General features: G+C 50.3%; 3 protein-coding genes and 1 pseudogene across 10 annotated transcripts; 1 reads left to right on the top strand and 3 right to left on the bottom strand.

Moving 5' to 3' along the window:
• Window positions 1-435: 435 nt before the first annotated feature.
• Window positions 436-2,516, bottom strand: LOC112885056 (tetraspanin-6). Of its 2 annotated transcripts, none has more exons than XM_025950733.1 (3): window positions 1,689-2,516; window positions 1,191-1,466; window positions 436-821 (listed from the first exon to the last, which is right to left on the bottom strand). In XM_025950733.1, the coding sequence occupies exons 1-3, from the start codon at window positions 2,187-2,189 to the stop codon at window positions 801-803; spliced, it is 798 nt and encodes a 265-aa protein (XP_025806518.1). In that variant the 5' UTR covers window positions 2,190-2,516; the 3' UTR covers window positions 436-800. The 2 variants fall into 2 exon arrangements, with proteins under 2 accessions (XP_025806518.1, XP_025806516.1); XM_025950731.1 differs by having other exon boundaries at window positions 1,147-1,466; window positions 1,689-2,505.
• A 2,238-nt stretch (window positions 2,517-4,754) lies between these two features.
• On the top strand, window positions 4,755-13,567 carry LOC112885054 (isovaleryl-CoA dehydrogenase, mitochondrial). Of its 7 annotated transcripts, none has more exons than XR_003227215.1 (17): window positions 4,755-5,164; window positions 5,274-5,540; window positions 5,682-5,726; window positions 5,870-5,918; window positions 6,001-6,110; window positions 6,270-6,346; window positions 6,452-6,502; window positions 6,580-6,644; window positions 6,961-7,115; window positions 7,224-7,264; window positions 7,337-7,391; window positions 7,521-7,577; window positions 7,884-8,080; window positions 11,112-11,309; window positions 11,500-11,690; window positions 11,914-12,071; window positions 12,983-13,567. XR_003227215.1 is itself a non-coding variant. In XM_025950730.1 (13 exons), the coding sequence occupies exons 1-13, from the start codon at window positions 5,060-5,062 to the stop codon at window positions 8,028-8,030; spliced, it is 1,224 nt and encodes a 407-aa protein (XP_025806515.1). In that variant the 5' UTR covers window positions 4,756-5,059; the 3' UTR covers window positions 8,031-8,202. The 7 variants fall into 7 exon arrangements, 1 of the variants encoding a protein (XP_025806515.1); XR_003227214.1 differs by having other exon boundaries at window positions 11,500-11,817; XR_003227213.1 differs by lacking the exon at window positions 12,983-13,567 and adding an exon at window positions 12,144-12,941.
• Window positions 9,622-12,060, bottom strand: LOC112885083 (annotated as a pseudogene).
• Window positions 13,568-15,635: 2,068 nt separating the features above from the next.
• LOC112885053 (L-type lectin-domain containing receptor kinase VIII.2-like) lies at window positions 15,636-18,922 on the bottom strand. Its single transcript, XM_025950729.1, has one exon. It carries the CDS (start codon window positions 18,069-18,071, stop codon window positions 15,825-15,827), a length of 2,247 nt encoding a protein of 748 aa, XP_025806514.1. The 5' UTR covers window positions 18,072-18,922; the 3' UTR covers window positions 15,636-15,824.
• Window positions 18,923-19,023: the final 101 nt, after the last annotated feature.

Genomic DNA, 19,023 nt, shown 5'->3' with positions numbered 1-19,023 from the left:
TTCCAACTGGAAAATTGCTCCTTACAACCATGACGGCCATAGCCTATCAACAGCATGCATGTTCTGCCCTGGCTGCTTCCAACCACTCTAAAAACTAGTTTACCAAGGGTTCTGCATGTTCTACCCGTGTATTGTCTTAACTTTCCAGCTGAAGGATCTTTAGGAGACAAACATTCAGTTAGGACTATGGAGCAGCTAGTAGTTTTGCTGTGGAATGTATTACAGTGACACAAATGCAAGTTATTTGCCTGTTTCTTCACCCTGCATAAGTTTTCGTATTTATTATATAGCAAAATCTTGGAAATTATGCTGCACAATGGCGAAAGCTCTAAATGCATTAGAATACCATGGTTACTGAATGTCATTTCTCCAATTTAGCTTCATTGTAGGAATCTGGTGTTATCAGAGCATAAGATAACCATATAAAAATAGAAGTCGCACCAACTGTAGATAGTCATAGGCATATCTTCTTGAGTGGTTCCCCCATATACATGGAATCACGTCCTTTCTGAACTCAACACATAGACTTCTACATGGTGTGAAATATGTTAGCTACCATGCTGGAAAAACTATACATCCTGTTTACTTCATCTGCTGCTCTGCTCTAACTCTAACATCTACACGTTCTTAATTATGCAAACCTGGAGGAAACTGTACAAATAAAATAAAGTAGAGTACCACAGAAGCTATCCCAGCTCCCAAGCATTATTATATTTTGATGGAATACACAATACAGAGTAGGAGCAAAATATCATACAAGCATTGAGGACCAAGGGCTAGCCTAGTAGAGTTGTTCTCTTCTACCACGGAACCATCGCCCCCTACAGCAAAAAAACCACAAAGCAGTGTTAAAACCGCAGAAAACAAATGGGGACAAAAATTGGGATACATATACTGCATAAGCATAATTATAGTTGTGGTAAGTGTGAGGATAAAATAAATAAATATATCCTTTATTAAAAAATTCTTAATGATTGATGTTTTCTTTTTGGTCATGGGTTTGTTTATGTTCCATAAGCTTCCTCATCTTCTACTTTTTCCTAAATAGTTCTATGTTTTCAGTTCTGAAATCAACTTTACAAAGAAAAAAAAAGTTGCCAAATGGCAAAAAAGTTGAGTGAACAGCTAAAACATTTTGCTGAGTACCAGTAGTAGTCCCAGCGTGGGTTTATCTTGGACATGCGGTTTACCCCGTATGGGTACTCGGACAAGGAGCGACGAGCGTTTCTGAAGGCGCAGCACCCACAGGAGCAGATGCAGATGAGGGCGACAAGCACGATGACGTTGAGGACGGAGATCTTGTGCCAGTCCTGGCGGATCTGCTCCATCACGCCAGCCTTGCACGAGTTGCACTGGTAGCAGAGGATGTCCGCGGCATTGTTCCACCGATAGCAGTCCTCGTCCTGCGCTCCGACGGGCATGCCTCCACTGTATTGGCACGCTGTTGGTGGTTTGCAGCAACCGGACTGCAGGATAGTTCATGGTTGCAGTGAGTCGAAGAAGGCAGCAGCAGGAAAATTTTTGAAACTAGTAGCCGTAGGTAGACAATCTTGTTTCTTGACAGAATAGAGCTAGGTTGAAGTGATGATAAGCTAGGTTGCACTATTGATAGTGAAAAATAGGATAGGAGCAGTAACACAGACAATTAACTCGAAAACAAAAATCAGTCAGTGGCTGATAGGGCAAACCTGTATTGGTGTGAGATCATGCTGGAGGTAATCCATGGGAGTCCAGTTCTCAATCTTGGCACAGGCCTTGGACCCAACCACACAGGCAAGGGCTGGCTTCCAGTACTTCATGTCCTGCATGTGGTGCTGGAGCCATGAGGAGTAGTCTGAGATGTGGTACTCCCTGTAAGGCCTCCCTGGAATCTGTGTGCCTCCGCCTCCTGCTGTGACGGCGAACCCGAAGGCTGTGATCCCAAGAAGGAAAGCGATGAGGAGCATAATGGCGACGAGGTACAGCCACAGCGCCCAAGCGACATGGAAGCAAGCGCCCACGAAGCCAGCAAGAGAGATGAGGAGCACGACGAAGCCGATGACGAGGAGTGGCGTCTGCAGAATCGAGGAACATGTTGCCGTGGAGCCCTTGGCCAGCCAGAGCCCTGCCCCGATGATCGGAATCGAGGCGAGGAGCGTCCCCAGGTTGAGGTAGCCGATCAGCACATTGCTGAAGCGGTAGGGATACATCTTGACGCTGTTCCTGCTCGCTCTTGCTGTGTTCTTGGGTGCTCTTCCTTGTTTTATATGATATGGCTATGATTGATGCAGGGTCTTGCTCTTGATTTTGGGTTGTCCCAGCTCGACTGATTGGAGTGGCGTTTCTCTGAGTGGTCTGGTGCAAGCGTGAGTGCTTTCCTTCTTCCCTTGGATAACTTTTTGATCCTGGTGACTGTGCGTATACCTCTTGAAGGGGTGTGCTTGTGTGTATTCTATGCTTGGCTTTGCTTTGTGGGCTGTGGCTGCATGTCTTTAATAATGCTGGGATGGTTTTGGAAATCTTAGGCACCCCTTGCTCGCTTTCTTGCGTTCTCACTTTTTTATTGAAGCTTTTAGCTCTTTGCACTACCATCTACCATCCTGACGTGTATATGTTTTCTTGCGGTTCCGTGTTTTCTGTCTTTGTACTCTATATAAACTCACTTTCAAATATGTTTTTTGAATGAAGAGTACCACTCCGCTGCTGTTGAATTTTTGAAGCTTCCATATTTGAGAACACTAGATCAAATCCTGGAGCATCAAAGAAGCGTATTGTTCCACTGGATAATTTCTTCTGTAATATGTTAAAGGAGCATCTGTTTTTTCATATCCACTTGCTACAGTTTGCTTGTTTCGTGGAATAAGAATAAAACTTCTCTTCGATTCGATCTGTTTCATGGGTATTGATTCTGCAAGGAAAAGGTGCAGAATTATGGTGGGAATTTTTGGGAAATGTGTGGATGGGATGCCTTAGCTCCAACATTGATGCTTAATCATGAAGTAAAAAACTAAAAAGTGTGTGGGGTTCTTGGTTCTGGGCTTTCAAGAGGGAGGGAGATGCCCTTTTGCATGAATCCGAGTGCATGAAGCAATTCTGCTTTCTGGCCCCATCATACCAGTATTCGCTTTGCAAGTAAAGAAGGGCCCTTACTTGTCTTGCCCAGAGCAATTGCAGATCAAAAGCGTCTCATATGCGCTTGCTTTAATCCCTTTGCTGACTGATTTCGTTCCTTCTCTTTTTGCCCTTTCAGCAGGATAAGCCCGGCAGTCAATCAGGTGGAGGCGCTTGGGATTTGTTCAAACGGCAAATGTGGCGCCACTGCACGCTAGGAATTTCTTTGGTGACTTAAAATAATGGCGGATTCGTTTGCGTGGATGCCTGCTTTTTCTTGCTGCTTTTTTCTTGAATTGTGATGTGAAGGAATGTTGTAACCCTGGGATAGACAGAAAGTGCAGCAGGCGTCCGAATCCAGGACATTGAGGAGCTCGAGAGCTAGTCTAGAGCGTTTCTACACATGTAATTTTGTTCCATTTGCTTTTGGGAAAACCGAATACAAGGGATTATGCTGCTGGCTGATCTTGTTGTTTAAGCCTCAGAACTGTCATATGATGATACTCATTTTTAGGTCTTGGCACTGACATATAGCCGCCTTGAGTGCCAGGCCTTGGTGTCACAGCTCAGCTTGCAGTCTGAGCTTCTGAAGCATGGAGTATCATTCACATGTGGTGATCAGTGCGTGGTATTCTGGAGGTTTTTTGTTTGGAGTTTGGACCAGAGGCATAGAGACATGTGTAAACTTGAGTGCACAGACGAAGAAAGTACATGCAGCGCAAAGGTCCTGACGCAATGATTCACCTGTGATTGCATCGCAGAGGTGACGCGATGAGTAGTGGTGACTGGTGACTGTGTTGCTACGGACTTGGGGAGAGGCAGAAAAGGGCAAAGCTTGTCGTGTGGGAAAAGGGGGAATGGGAAAGCGTTGCATCGCCAGCTCCCGGCGATGCCTCTCGCCACCGCACAAGCGTGAACTCGTGAAGATCCATGGAACTTTGGAGCTGCAAACTACCGGTAGTTAGCAGGATTTTTATTTTGTTGGTGGCGGAGGCACGCATTTCTTTCGAGCTGTTGATTTTGTAAGGCGCATAGTGAACTGGGAATGGGAATAATGATGATTCATATTAGGATTAGGATTCATCACTTGGAAGTCATACTTTTGTTTGCTTGCCGTAAAAAGGAAGAAAATTTGAGTTCACGGAGCAGGCCTAAATTTTGTTAACCAAAACATCTTTTTTTATGACGCAAAATCGTCTGATTATATCACCAGAGCCCATAACGGCCCATTAATTCTCTTCCGCCTCCACCGCCACCGCCAAACTAAATTTAGGCCTGCCCCGCTTGGTTCCCGGCCCAAACTACGAGATCTTGACGGCATGATTGTATCGCGCACCACTCACTAGGGCAGGGAGGCATGGGCAACACGTGCCTTTGTAACGGAGGCCAAATTTCTATCGTACTGCGCGATCGGGACAGACCGAGCAATCACGAAACGTTTTCGCACCCCGTCCGCAAGGTTTTTGCCCACCGTGCGAACTTGATTCAAATTCTACGAGGGCGCTGCCGCTGTCCGAGTCATCGACGTCATGTTCCCAACTCCCAACCGGACGAGGGCTGCGCGGGAGAAAAGGAGACGACGAGGAGGAGCCACCGAGCCTGCCAGCAGAAAGAGAGGGCAAGTCGGAAACGGAAACGGGAGGGAGGAGCCGTCCGGACCCATCTCATCTCAGTCATCGTCGTCATCTATCTGCTCCGACTGCAGAGCGGAGCGAATAAACAAAGCTCGATCTCATTCGTCGTCATCGATCAGCAGCCTGACGCGACGGCTCCAGCACATCCGGTTGGAAGGCTCGCCTTCTCCCCCACCCCCATCCCAATTTCCCATCCCAGCACGCCGGGAGGGAGGAGTGGTCATCCCCCATGCTAAAAGTTGCATTAGCCCCTTGATAAAGCCAGGCAGCGGCTGGTCTATGTACCACGCTTTGCTCCGCTCTGCTTCCCGCTACCGACCTAACCAGGCCCGACGATGCAGCGGTGGCTCCCGGCGATCCTCCGCCGCGCGGCCCCCGCCGGCGGCGCGGCGCGGCTCTTCTCCTCGTCCTCCCTCCTCTTCGACGAGACGCAGGAGCAGGTACGCGCCCGCCCCGTCTCGCGCCGTCACTCAGAGATCGCCACTGCAATTCCGCCCCCCTTGCTTGCCTGATGAATGACTTGATTGCTCGCCCGCCCGCCCGCACCAGTTCAAGGAGAGCGTGCACAGGTTCGCGCAGGAGGCCATCGCGCCGCACGCCGCGGCGATCGACGCCTCCAACCGCTTCCCCAATGGCGTGGACCTGTGGAGGCTCATGGGGGACTTCAACCTCCACGGCCTCACCGCGCCGGAGGAGTACGGCGGGATGGGGCTCGGCTACATGTACCACTGCATCGCCATGGAGGAGATCAGCAGGGCCTCGGGGTCCGTCGGCCTCTCCTACGGCGCGCACTCCAACCTCTGCATCAACCAGCTGGTATGGATGGTGCTCAGTTGACAGCAGTACTCTGTTTTTTTTTTGAAAATACAGTAGTACTCTGTTTTGATTATGACTTGCTGCACGTCACATGATTCACATGACAAGCAATTGGGAAATGTGCCTGGTGTTTCTGTGCAGGTTCGTCATGGCAACCCTGAGCAAAAGCAGAAGTATCTACCCAAGGTGCTCTCCGAAACTGTTAACACTGTCTCATATGCTTTTTTTTTAAGAAAACACTGTATCATGCTCAGTTTGCTCACTAGCAATCATTTTGCCTCCAATGTTTTGGGTAATGATTTTATTAACCTGTTTTACCTTTCCCAAAGCTGATCAGTGGCGAGCATGTCGGGGCGTTAGCAATGAGCGAACCCAACTGTAAGTTTCATTTCAGTTGGTATTCATTCTGTTCTCCATTTCGTCAAGGTCTCACGCTCTGATGCCTTCTGTGTGATTTCAGCTGGTTCTGATGTGGTCAGTATGAAATGCAAGGCTGAGAAAGTGGACGGTGGTTATGTCATCAATGGGAATAAGATGTGGTGCACGAATGGGCCTTCTGCTCAGACATTGGTATTTCCTTGAATCTCATCGATGTTCATCCCCTTCTGCTATATATCATCAGTCATGTTTGGTTCACTGGCCCATGCCTGTCCTGGTTTCATGTCCTTGGTGTTGTTTTCGTATGCAGGCATAAAACACTTGCTAATTCACTGAGGTCGGGATTTGCAGGTTGTTTATGCAAAAACGGATTTAGCTGCAGGGTCAAAAGGAATAACCGCATTCATAATTGAGAAAGGGATGCCTGGGTACAGAACCACTCCATTCTCTTCCTTGGGCATGATCGAACATAAGTGCATATCTTTCTGCAACCTCCTTATCATGTTACTGATGAACTTTCTTTATGATTGCAGGTTCAGTACTGCTCAGAAGTTGGACAAACTTGGCATGCGAGGGAGCGACACGTATGATGTTTCTACTTACACACTATAACCAAAAAGAGGTGAACCCGGTTCCAATTTAACAGATATCTAATCTGCAGGTGTGAGCTTGTTTTCGAGAACTGCTTTGTGCCACACGAAAATGTTCTTGGTGAAGAAGGGAAAGGTATTATCTCCTGACTGTTTTCAAGCTATTCTAAATAGGCTCTTGTCCTCTGTTTTCAAGCTATTCTAAATAGGTTCTTGTCCTGGCCTTCTGGGTTTTACTTTGTTGTTTAGTTAGTTGCCTGTGCAGTACACATGGCATAGAGATCGGAATTATAGTATCTAACCTAGAAGGAAAATATATTATTCACACGGGAAATTATGATAGTTCTATCCTAGTATCATGCAGACTTAGTTTCTGAACTTTCTGTGAAACTAAAAGGAGTTGTTTTTTAACTGATGCTCACTTGCAATCTCTATGCCTGTTTTTGTCCCAGGTGTTTATGTCATGATGTCAGGGCTTGATCTGGAAAGACTTGTATTAGCTGGAGGTCCCATTGGTCTTATGCAAGCATGCCTTGATGCCGTACTTCCATATGTTCGCCAGAGGGAGCAGTTTGGCCGTCCAATTGGTGAATTTCAGTTCATACAGGTAAATTCGTGTAGCTGTCATTTATGTCCTATTTTCTCATGTTTCTTGGTACAACACTTTATTAGTACAGGCATGGCACTAATAATAATTAGTTTGTTTCTATTGCAGGGTAAAATGGCTGACATGTACACCTCCCTGCAGTCATCAAGGTAGGTGCCTCCTCAAAACTTTTGCTTATAAGATTTGAACGTCTTCTTACTTCTGTTTCACTTTTTCTTCAGATCATTCGTATACTCAGTTGCTAGGGACTGTGATAATGGCAAAGTTGACCGCAAGGTACCCTTATAAGTCTATCGAATATCATTACTATTCCACAGGACTTCTGTGTTTGCATTACCGGCATATAGTGCTGCTGTTCAAGACAAAACCAAGTGACTAGTTTATCTCATATATCTTTTGGATCAGGATTGTGCAGGAGTAATTCTTTTTGCTGCTGAAAAGGCAACCCAAGTTGCACTTCAGGTAAAACCCTTCCCTTTAACCCATATTCTTGTGTTGTTTTCTCATGAATTCTTAAGGATGCGATCAAACATCATGCACCTATCTTGTCCTTCCCTGTGGAGCTATAATTTACCTTGCAAAATTTGCATTTGCACTACAGTTATTGCAAAACTCTATTTGCCCTCTTCTGACAAAAAAAAATTCATACTAAATCATTCTATTGCACTTCAAATTCGTAGATCATAACAGGCTTTTAGATTTTGAACTAATAATCTGCAGTATTTATCATTTCCAGTAATTGATGGTAAAACTCTTTCACTATGGCAGGCAATCCAATGTCTTGGTGGCAATGGGTACATAAATGAGTACCCAACTGGTCGTCTCCTCAGAGATGCAAAGCTGTTTGAGATTGGTGCTGGTACTAGTGAGATAAGAAGAATGATAATTGGCCGTGAGCTCTTCAAAGAGGATTGAAATTGTTATTTTGCAAGCCAGATATCAATACATGTTGTTAACTGGAGGAGGTGAGCGAGATTTAGATATTTAGCAAACCGCCCGTGGTTCAATAGTTGATTCTGCTCTATGCTAGCATCCTCATGCTTTTGTATAATTTCAACATTCATCAAATAAAGTTCACTTCCTTGTACTTGCCTTTTGTCTATAATGTGGTCATGTGACTTAAGCATGGTTCCTAGTTGCGTTATATAATAGTAGTTAGTATAGTGAAAATAAACAGTAACAGCAAACTTATATTGGGGGGATTTGCAAGTTTAAACAAAGTACAGAATATCGACGTTTCACAATGTTCAGGATAGAGCCATTGATCTCATAGGGGATATTCACATCACAATATCTTAGGTAGCTTCTCACCTTCTCCACAGGGTTTCATGTTTATTTGACATTTAATCCTGAATAAAAATTAACAACATTGAAACACTTAGTTGAGGTCCTAATTTTGATCCAGTTCCATAACTGATTCAGAAATAATGATAATCTAAACTTTTTTAAGCAGGAAAATAACAAAAAAAAGCATGATTAACATAGGCCACATGAAAACAATTAGTTTTTTTTTTTGGAAGCAAATTTGAGTTGGACTGATAGTCACTATGGTAAGAATCTCTCCTTTTAGGGAGAAAACTTGATGGTAAAAATTCAGAAGACAACTAGAGATTAGAATATTCTAATAATAACATTGAAGATCTAGGCACCACTTTAAAGGCTGATGAAGTATTGAATTGCATATTCTGAACACTTATTTCAGAGCTTAAGTTTTTCAGTGATGCATCATTACTTTAGTGCTCGAACTCATCTGGAGTGTGTCCTTGTTAAGAAATTTTCATTGTGCTCGAACTAATTTTATGCAGCTACAACACTCCTTTCATTTGCTGCTGTGTAGTAAATAATAGCATCACTCATGCAAGCTATAGGCTTTTATTGACGCAAGTACTTTGGTAGATTTTCGGGCCTGCTTGGACTGGGGTGGTGGGATTACATTACAATCCAAAATCCTAGAGCAGTCCTACCTTTCCAAACGGGCTAATAAGTCCTAAAAGTACCAATTCATCACTACATGTTTATAGCTACATGAATGCCAGCAGGTTTCATCATCATTGGGATGAAAGCTACAGGTTTCATCGCCACATGAGTTTCTTTGGTGCTTGATATGTTCTATCTAGATAGATTAGTGCATTCAAAAGACCTGCTATGTATACGAGTGTACCATTCATTTGCTTTTCCTCCGCTGCAAAGGAATAGATGAACCTTAGTGTGCTCCTCTTCTGTTCTCTTCTACAGAAGTTAGATGGAGTGGTAAGCAATGATCAGTTATTGTAGTTCGTAGATCCAAAAAAGTGTTATATATACAAGAGATGGACTAAGGATTCCTTCCGCCTATGGCACATATATGTTAGCAGCGAGCACTATAAATCCCTTAATCCTTTATGAGACAAGGGTTTGATTTACAAACTCTAACTATATATGAAAAATTTAGTCCGAGGCTTGTACAAAACTGCAGGTTTACAAGTCAGTGGGTGGCCTAATATCTTTTGCTCCACATATGCGATTTTCACAACCTATAGGCTTCTGGAGGGGATGATTCCTTGACTAAAAGCTTTCTTTTCTGGACTTTGAGCCTTCTGTTTCTGCCTCAATGAGCCCCACTCAATGGCCTCCGCAACTGCTTTTTGACGATCATATGCACTCTTATCTTGCTTTGAGCTGCTAGTTGATGAGGGATCTTCAACTTGTTTCATTTGGGGTATAGGACCAGACTTATATTTATAGCCAGCAGGCACTTCTGCAAGGAATCCCAGTGCCACAACAGCATCACTCATGTAAGGCCGGACTGAGGCTTCCTCTTGTAGGCACATCGCTGCCACGCCCACAGCCTGGCCCAAGTCTCTTTCTGGATACTCGCCTCTGAGAAGAGGGTCTGCTAGCTCACTGTACCTCTTCCTGTCTCTCAGCATGGGCTTGACCTGTTGATCAACCATGAATTCAACAATCAGAAAACCTTGTACCAGAATAGTCCTATGATTTATTTATGACTGTTCATATGCATTTGCCATTTCTGTGGTGTTGCAGTTGCCCTAGTGATATTAAGAAATTCTATGGGCAAGCAAATTATGAGTGTATATGCGGTGTAATATAATAATAAATTAGTACATACCCAGTTAACTAGGACTTGTTCACTTGGTGGTCTGGAGGAATCCACTGCTCTTCTTCCTGTGATCAACTCCAAAAGGAAAACCCCAAAACTGTACACATCAGTCTTGACAGTTAGCTGCCCTGTTCTTATGTATTCTGGAGCGCAGTACCCATATGTTCCCATCACCCGAGTGGAGATGTGTGTCTTTCCCCCAACCGGACCGAGCTTTGCAAGCCCAAAATCTGAGAGCTTAGGGTTGTACTCCTCGTCAAGAAGGATGTTGGGGGACTTGAGGTCCCGGTAGATGACAGGCGGGTTCGCCTTCTCATGGAGATATTCCAGCCCCTTAGCAGTTCCATGAGCAATCTTCATCCTAATATGCCAACTCAATGGTAATTGTTCTGGAGTGATATCTGCAATTACAATTCAAATTTGAACTTCTTTAAGTATCTATCTCAACAAATTACAGCAAAGGAACCGTTATCTGATTGTTATTGGAGACAAAAAAAAAAAAAACTAATACTTACCAAGCAGGTGTTCTGCGAGAGAACCAAGTGCCATGTACTCGTACACCAGAAGCCTTTGATCTCCATCTGCGCAATAGCCTACCAAGTTGACTAGGTTTGGATGGTGCAGTAGACTGAGCATCAGGACCTCAACTAGGAACTCCCTGTTGCCTTGAAACCCATTCAGGTCTAGTTGCTTGACAGCAACAAGCTGATCATGCAAACGAAAAAATAAGACACTGATTAGTGAAGATGAATGTGCAGGGTTTTTTTTTTAAGAAAAAAGGAAAATGTTTCCGGCCTCTACAGCCGCACACAGCCAGATGAATGTGCGAATTGTCCTAGCGTAGAATGTTTGCTGTTTTGGTGTGTACCTGTCCATTTTCAAGCTTTCCCTTGTAGACCCTGCCAAAGCCCCCTTCTCCGAGAAGGCAGTCGGAACGGAAGTTCTTTGTGGCAGTGGCCAGCTCACGGAACGTGAATGCTTTCGCGGTTTTGGCAACAGAGGAGCTTGCTTTAGGAGGTTCTATACTTGTTGATGTTTCAGATGATGGCTTGTGCTTTGAAGAGACTGGTGATGGCTTGATGGACCCTGCAAAGGTGAGTTATAGCATACATTAGATAGATTTTTCTATTTTCTACTTATTTACTTGTTCAATTTTCTACTTATTTACTTGATTTAGTTGTTGTTGTTGTCATTTGCCGACCAAATCTGAATAGGATGCCATGATTCATGTTATATTAATTTAAAGCCATTTGTCCATGACAGTTTAGAATGCATGAATTGCAGGTTCAAGTATAACACCAAAATGCATGTGACACTGACAGGAGACACAGATAGCTACATAGATTCGATTCAGACTTTCAGAGGAGTATACACATATATCCAGAAGGAAATACTGGGTTTGTCCTTAAACAGAGATGCACTGAATGGTCGGTATTTGGAGGCCTAAAAGCATCTGCAGGAAATCACTGAACCTGGTACGGGGTATTATTTAACCACCGGCATTCAGTTACAAAACTTTGCTGCGCAGATGAGGACGTACTCAGGGATTGTAGATCTTGGATCTTTACTACTACATTGTATTTAATTTGTTATGATTGTTCGGTCTGTTTGCAGGCGTTGCTGCCAATTATCATAGTTTATGCTATCAGTTTGAATAGTACAAACACATGCTAATTCCTTATTTCTTTTTGCAAGCAGAGGCAGGAGCATATTATGATCCTTACCAGGTTCCCTGGGAGGCGCTTCATTCTCGGTCGAGGCCTTCTTCACGACCGTGACCTCCCTCGACTCCATCCTTGTCGACGGCGTCTTCTTCTCAGGCTTGAAACAGCCAAAACAGCTCATCGTCCCCAACTGTACGTTTCAAACGTTGAATCTCTCTTCCTCTCCGCTCTCCCGCAGTTGGTAAACCTCTTCCTTCTCTCTAGAACACACAGACGAATTCGCAGACCTCCTTGTGTTGGGATTTGGGAATGGCGGCACGGGTGAGAGTTTAATGCAGCCTCCTCCTCCCTCCTTGCGCCTAAAGATCTGTCCAGGTTATTGATTGCTGTTCGTGCTTTGTGCGCGGAAAATGTGACCCCTGTGAGGAAATGTGGTCATATAGGATGATCATCCTCTCCATGCCTTTGCGGCGGGGAATGTGCTCAGCCAAGAATAGGGTCATGGGGGGTCCTAAATTTAGAAGCTCTGCGCGTCTTCCACGATCCGTGTCCCAGCTAAGGCCTCTGGATGTAAAGCTGGATCTGACGTCTTCCCTTGGAAAGTTCCAGTTCTAGAAACAGTCGCTGCTGATTTTTTCTGTTCCAAGGAGCACCGCGTGCCAATATGCCATTGCATTGGAACATGCTGGGGTGTTTACCAGTGCTGCACTTAGAATTCAGGCCGGTGATACCGTGTTAGAATCGCTGTCAGCTTTATTGAGCTTGATAAGCTTGGTCGGTTTTATTTATCTGGATGCCTACTTGGTTTTCCAGACAGTGGCCACGACAAATATGTTATCGTTACAACTAATAGTCTAAGGGTCTGAATGTCTGTTCTGTCTAGTCTCTGGTGGCTGGTGTCCGCTGCTGTTGTGGTAGCAAAAGAATTCAGCCCTTTCAGGTTTTGAGCAGCAGTTAAGTGGTACTAGAATATAAGGAACAGGAATACTGCTTTCTATATGCTCAAGGGGGCCGGGCCTAACCTTTTTCTTTTTGAAATATTGAGGGGCTAAGATTGGCTGGTACATTACCTGACAGTAGTCCTTTCTGAATCTCTGATCCAGGCCTACAGGACATGTGAGAGGCTGCACAGTACCGCGCAGTGCGGTCCTTTTTCAGCCTGCGGTGCAGGACTACCGGCTGACCAATGGCCATACGTGAACGTGAGTGAGATCTGTTACTTCGTATGGCGAGAACGAATCCACGGAAATGGGGCTTAAAAGAAGTCTTCGCCTCTCCGCTGTGGATGGAAGTGAGCCTTGCAGAATATATGCAAGTCGTGAAGTGAGGCCCGAATAAATATGCCGGAAATTCTCGCCGACGTCCCTGAAGTGTTTTAAGTGAAGAGTGAACCTCATGCGTCCAGGATCCGCCGATCTATCTGTGAGGACCATTAAAGAGCAGCCGTGAATTGAAGCTGTGGCTTTGCCTTGCCTGCCTGCCATGCCATGGCATGGCACATAGATCGTGCAGGGCCTGCAGTTGCCGGGCGCGGCCCCGTGTGCCAGTACGGTGAACATGTGATGCGGGCTTGTGTCCGTGTCGTGTCTGGTCCTGCTACAACAATACAGTCAAGTACTGGCCGGCTGCACGTTCAAGTGGAATCGCGTTGCGGGGGTACTCGGTAAAAACTACGGGCACCCTTGTTACTGCTGCGAGATCAAGTATACGGGGGATCTACCGCGCATCCCTTTCATTTCTACTATTGTTTTTTCGTGTGCTGGGCAGCCAGCGATCCATTTGGTGAGAACGAATACCCTCTCTCTCTCTCTCGCTCGCTCGCTCGCTCGCTACGACATGAGTGCGGCGTGCGGCTCGCATGCAGGGAGGCAGCCCTGCGACGGCACCTGCTGTCCACTTCAGCGGCTGCCACGCCTTTTGCGCTTTCTGAAAAAGGGAGCTAGTAAAAGGCAAGTGCCACAAAATTCAATTCAACCCCACAACACAGAGGCAGTAGGCGAGGCAATTACGATTTACGAACGTTAATCCCAGCAGCCCAGACGACAACGACGCTACACCAAGAACTCGCAAAATCCTCACGCCCCGGCTTCCCCTTCCATTTCCGCGTCTCTTCCCGTAATCTGTAGCATCATTCCTCCTCCCGGGGCTCCATCGCGCCAGCCAGCCCGCCGGGATTTCGGACGAGTTCGCGCCTGGAAGATGCAGCCAAGGCGTCCGGTGAGACGTGATGAGCTGCTGATGAGCCGTCGCGCGAGCGACGGTATTCCTACCGTCCGCGGCTCGTTTGCTAGCGCGCTGGTGGCGTCCGAAACGAGGTGCGCGTTCGGGCCTGCACGGCGATCTTCTTCGGCAAGCCACACCGTGAGGATGATGGTTCCCCTTGTTTGTCCCTCCTTCACTACCCAATTCCATCCGGATACACCAACGCACTCGTGGCGTATCACCGTCATTCCCGTCCTCTCTCTCCTCTGCCACGGCGATACGCTTTTACACGGCCGCTGTAGCATTAGCACTAGCAGTCTAGCACAGGCCAGGGGTAGAACGTGAGACCTGGCCACTTCTACTTGATTACACAAAAAGCCCTGTGGCTGCGGTGTCCACGTCGGCAGCAGCCACCACCATTCCTACCGAAACCTACGAGCAACAAGGTAATTAATTAATGACCTTTTCCGTCAACAAAATCACGCGCGTTAATCCATTCCAATCTGGCCCGCTCCGAGGAAATCCGCAGATTTTACACCATTCCCTTTCCGTTGTTTCATCCATCATTCACCGTGGCAGGCCTTTCTGACAACTTCTCTGCGAGCCCATACCAATCTGCCCGGTCCAAATCCGGATCCTGGTGTTGTTGAGCGGTCGTGTTCTTCGCTCACGCGCCTGAAAGATCGATCACGGCTAAGCGTCACCACCGACCCTCCTCAGATGGCCGTGCGCGATCTGGACCGCTGACGGAGCCGATCGGACGGCTCGTGGGCTTACACGCCGGCGAGTGGGTTCATGAGCTGATGCCACCGCAGGATCCAGCCGGCCTCAGCAAAAAAAAAAAGAGCATGCGCCGGCACACCGGCTTCTTCTTCAGCAGCCGGGGCTCACATGACAGTGACCCGGATCGACTTCACGGGATAGCCAAGTAGGCAGGCAATGATTTTGTGCATCTGGATGCTGACAAGTCCATGCGTGCTCACAGTGCCATCAGTTGGTGCGGGTGAGTGTGACCCTGGTGCTTTTCTAGTAGGAGGAGAAAGGGCGTGCTGGGGTTAGGATTAGTGCTCCAGCTAGTGCTCGTGGACTAATGGCGGCGGCTTTCGGTTGGTGACTCGCATCATGGATGGCTTCCACGCCATGTAAGCACACGTCCAAGCATAGTGCAGCAACCAGAAGGTAAGGGAAGAAGAGGAACAAGATTGGGCCGCCCATGGATTGGATTGGAATTCCAGAGACTGGCATATGCTTTCCTTGCCATGCCAACCAGCTCAGCTATCTTGTCGCTGCTGCCCGGTTGCCCAAGCACAGGATCGCACACCAAGGAAGTAATCCTTTGCAATTGCCCGGTGAATATAGATATTTTGTGATGTCATCATAGGACCAGAGAAAGAAAACCCTTTTTGTTCGCAATGAAAGAATCTTCTGATCCATGAGCTGGAATTCTTGTCATGTTCAGCGACATCTCTCTAGAGAAAGAGGGGGAAACTGGAAGAATGGTGGCGTTTTGAACTGCAATTTGACCACATCGCTGAACTGAACTGAACGAACGAATAATCTGAATTCTGAATCATTATTAAGACAAATTTTACAAATGGGGGCTTTGGTTTGGACTTTGGAGTCCAAAATGCTGCTAATCTATGTACTCAATACATACATTGTGCTCTGTTTTCGCATTAAGATCGGCAAGGAAGAGGAACTCTAGCTAGCTGTGGGAGCCGGTCGGATTTCTGCTCGGTCGGGTCACCTGGCGTCGCCGCCGGTGCTGCTGAACCCGATGTCGTGGCCGCCCCTCCGCAGGGTGCTGGTCAGCGACGACGAGCTCAGCGAGTCCGACGAGGAGTCCGACAGGGTCAGCCCCAGCGCGTTGTAGTCCGACACGCTGTCCTGCAGGCTCAGCAGCAGCTGGTGGTTGGCGCTGAAGCTCATCGACGGCCGCGCCGCCGGCACGAACGGCGGGTCCGCCTCGCCGCTCAGCATCTGTACCACGGCGCGCATCCCGGGCCGCAGCGCCGGCTCCGGGCTCGAGCACGCCAGCCCCACCAGCAGCGCCCGCCGCACCTCGCCCTCGTCGAACTCGCCGCCCAGCCGCGGGTCCACTGCGTCCAGGACGCGGGCCTCGCCGTGGAGGCTCCACACCCACTCCACGAGGTTGTTGCACCGGCCCTCCGTGCCGATCGGCCGCCGCCCGCACGCCACCTCCAGCACCAGCGCGCCGAAGCTGAACACGTCGGTGCCCTCGGTGGCGCGCCCGGTGAGCAGGTACTCCGGCGCCAGGTAGCCCATCGTGCCGGCCGCGGCGGTCGCGTCGGGGGACTCGCCGTGCTCCGCCTGCCGCGCGAGGCCGAAGTCGCCGAGCCGCGCGCGGAACGCCTCGTCGAGCATGACGTTGCTGGACTTGACGTCCCGGTGGATGACGCGCCGCTCGCACTCGTGGTGGAGGTACGCCAGCGCCGAGGCCACGCCGGCGAGGATATCGCGGCGGTGGTGCCACGGGAGAACCGGCGCCGAGGCGTCGAACAGCGCCTTGTCGAGGCTGCCGTTGCGCATGTAGTCGTACACCAGCAGGATCTCGCCTTTCTCGTAGCACCAACCCTGGAGTCGGAGCAGGTTGCGGTGGCGGAGGCCGGCGATGATGGAGAGCTCGGACAAGAACTCGGACCGCGCCTGCTCGCTATTGGCATTGGCGTTGGCCTTCGTGCACCGCTTCACGGCGACCATGGCGCCGGTGTCCGGGATGATGCCCTTGTACACGGTGCCGAACGCCCCGTTGCCGATCACGCGGGACGCGTCGAAACCGCGCGTGGCGGCGCTCAGCTCCTTGTAGCTGAACTCCCGCGGCGACCGCGCGAGCGCCGCGGCGGACGCGAGGTTGTCGCGCTTCGTGGCCACCGCCAGCGCCGTGCGCTTCCGGGCCCTCGCGCGGCGCGCCAACGCCCAAAGCGCGAAGCCCGCGAACGAGGCGGCCACGAAGGCGCCCGCCGTCGCAGCGCCGGCCACGGCCGCGTGCCCGGGCGGGTGCGGCGAGCCGGCATTCCCCGCGGCGGCGTTCGACGGAGCGCTCGCCGCCGAGATCGAGCTGGTCGGCGCGGAAACCGTCGCGGATGGCGGCGACGGCGTCGTCACTCCCGGGAGCAGCGGTGAAGGAAGCACCGGATTGACGCTCGGCGGAGGCTGAACGACCGGGGATTCCGGCGGCGGCGTGGGCGCCGAATGCGGCGCCGGCGCCGGCGACGCGGTCGAGAAGCTCCACCACTCGATCGCGTGAACCTCCGTGCTCCCCTGCGTGGACGCCGAGAAGCCGACGAAAGCCGCGTCCTTGACGCTCTCCCCAAGGTCGACCGGCGCGGACAGCAGCGGCACCATCGGCCGCTTCGCGGCGTAGGACACGGACACCTCCAAGATCCCCCCTTTGGCTTTGTCGGGGCGGTAGTCGATCCAGGCGTTGACGGTCCTCCCGCTGGTGAGCTCGACGCCGGCCTCGTCAAGATCGGCGACGGCGGCCGACACCATGGAGCCGAGATCCAGACCCACGTGGTTCCCGTTCACGTCCCCGAACTGCACGTCCATGAGCGTGTCGAACTCTACCGCGGCGGCGTCGGTCCCGGTTGCGACGCCGATGTAGGGCCCGGCGTCGCCGAGGGAGGAGTCGTCGGCGGCGACGACGAAGGCGAGCCCGCCGCCGACGGAGGAGGGGTTGAGCGTGGCGACAGTGAAGGCGAACTGGGTGGAGAAGCCGGCGCGGACGGGGACGGCGGAGGCGTAGAGCGCGCGGCCGGAGCCGGACGTCGGGACGGGCAGGTCCCGGGAGAGGCGGATGGTGCCGTTCTTGAGGTGCGCGTCGCCGAGCAGCTTGAGGCTGCCGAGCGTCAGCGTGGCGTAGTCGAACCGCACCGCGGCGGCCGGCTCAGGGGCGCGCCGCAGGAGGAGGAGGAGCGCCAGCGCCAGCGGGAGCGCGGCTCTTGACATGGCGGGCGCCGGCATCGGCATGGGGCCAGGCGCGCATCAGCCGCGGGGCATGGGAGCCCGGCCCGAGAAGCAAGCGATCGAGATAGCAGAGCCGCGGAGAGGGGAGCAGGCAGCCAGGCAGAGATTGGGAGAGTGAGAATGAGGTGGTGAGGTGGGGGACTGGGGAGAGAGAGAGAGAGAGGGAGGGAGGGAGGGAGGAGGCCGCTTTAGAGAGGGAAGAGAGGTGTGAGGGAGGTAGGGGACACGTGCGCCGGGGTGGCAACGGTAGGGAGGTCAGGGGATGGACGCTGGAGAAGAGTGTGGAGAGCGGCGACAGTGTAAGTGGGCGGGCAGTTGGTGTACTGGGGAGGAGCGTGACCGCGCGAAGGCGACGAGGTGCCGTGGTTTTCCGCGTGGTGTCTTGCGGGTTGGACGGACGCGCGGCCTGCGTCCACCACGGCACCATACGTTACGCGGAGAGGAGCCCGGCGTGGCAGCGCGGCGGACAGGGAAGGGAGGCCGCCAGCTAGTGCGGCGCCGACTGCCGTGTCGTCCTGCGGCGCGGTGCCCATCCCGCCCTGCAGCCGCCAGCAGCGCCGCGCCGCGCCCCCACCCCCGAACGGTAACAAGCGGACGCCGGCTGCCGTTGGCGCGTCACGTCGCCGGGATCGCCTCGCCGGCGCCGGATTGGGGCCGTGTAACGTTCGGCTTCGGCCGTTCGTGGTGCGCCCTGACACCTGACTGGGCTGACTCGGTCGTTCGGCTGCGCCGTTCTGGGCGGTCTCCTCCTGCCCGTGTAACGTAAAGGAGGAGCCTTTTCTGTGCTAGTTGACTGCGCGCCTACATGGCTGGTGGTAGATCACGGTGGACTGGAGGTTTCAGATCGGCGGCGGTCATGGCAGCCAAGGTGGCGTAATCTGCAGTGCACTCGATGGGAAAAGAAAAGAGGAGATCAATGGGGATAACATTCAATAATCTACCCACCCTAGATTAG

This window comes from Panicum hallii, chromosome 3, assembly GCF_002211085.1.
Source record: "Panicum hallii strain FIL2 chromosome 3, PHallii_v3.1, whole genome shotgun sequence".
NCBI lineage: Eukaryota > Viridiplantae > Streptophyta > Magnoliopsida > Poales > Poaceae > Panicum > Panicum hallii.
This window is presented reverse-complemented; position numbering and strand designations above follow the sequence as displayed.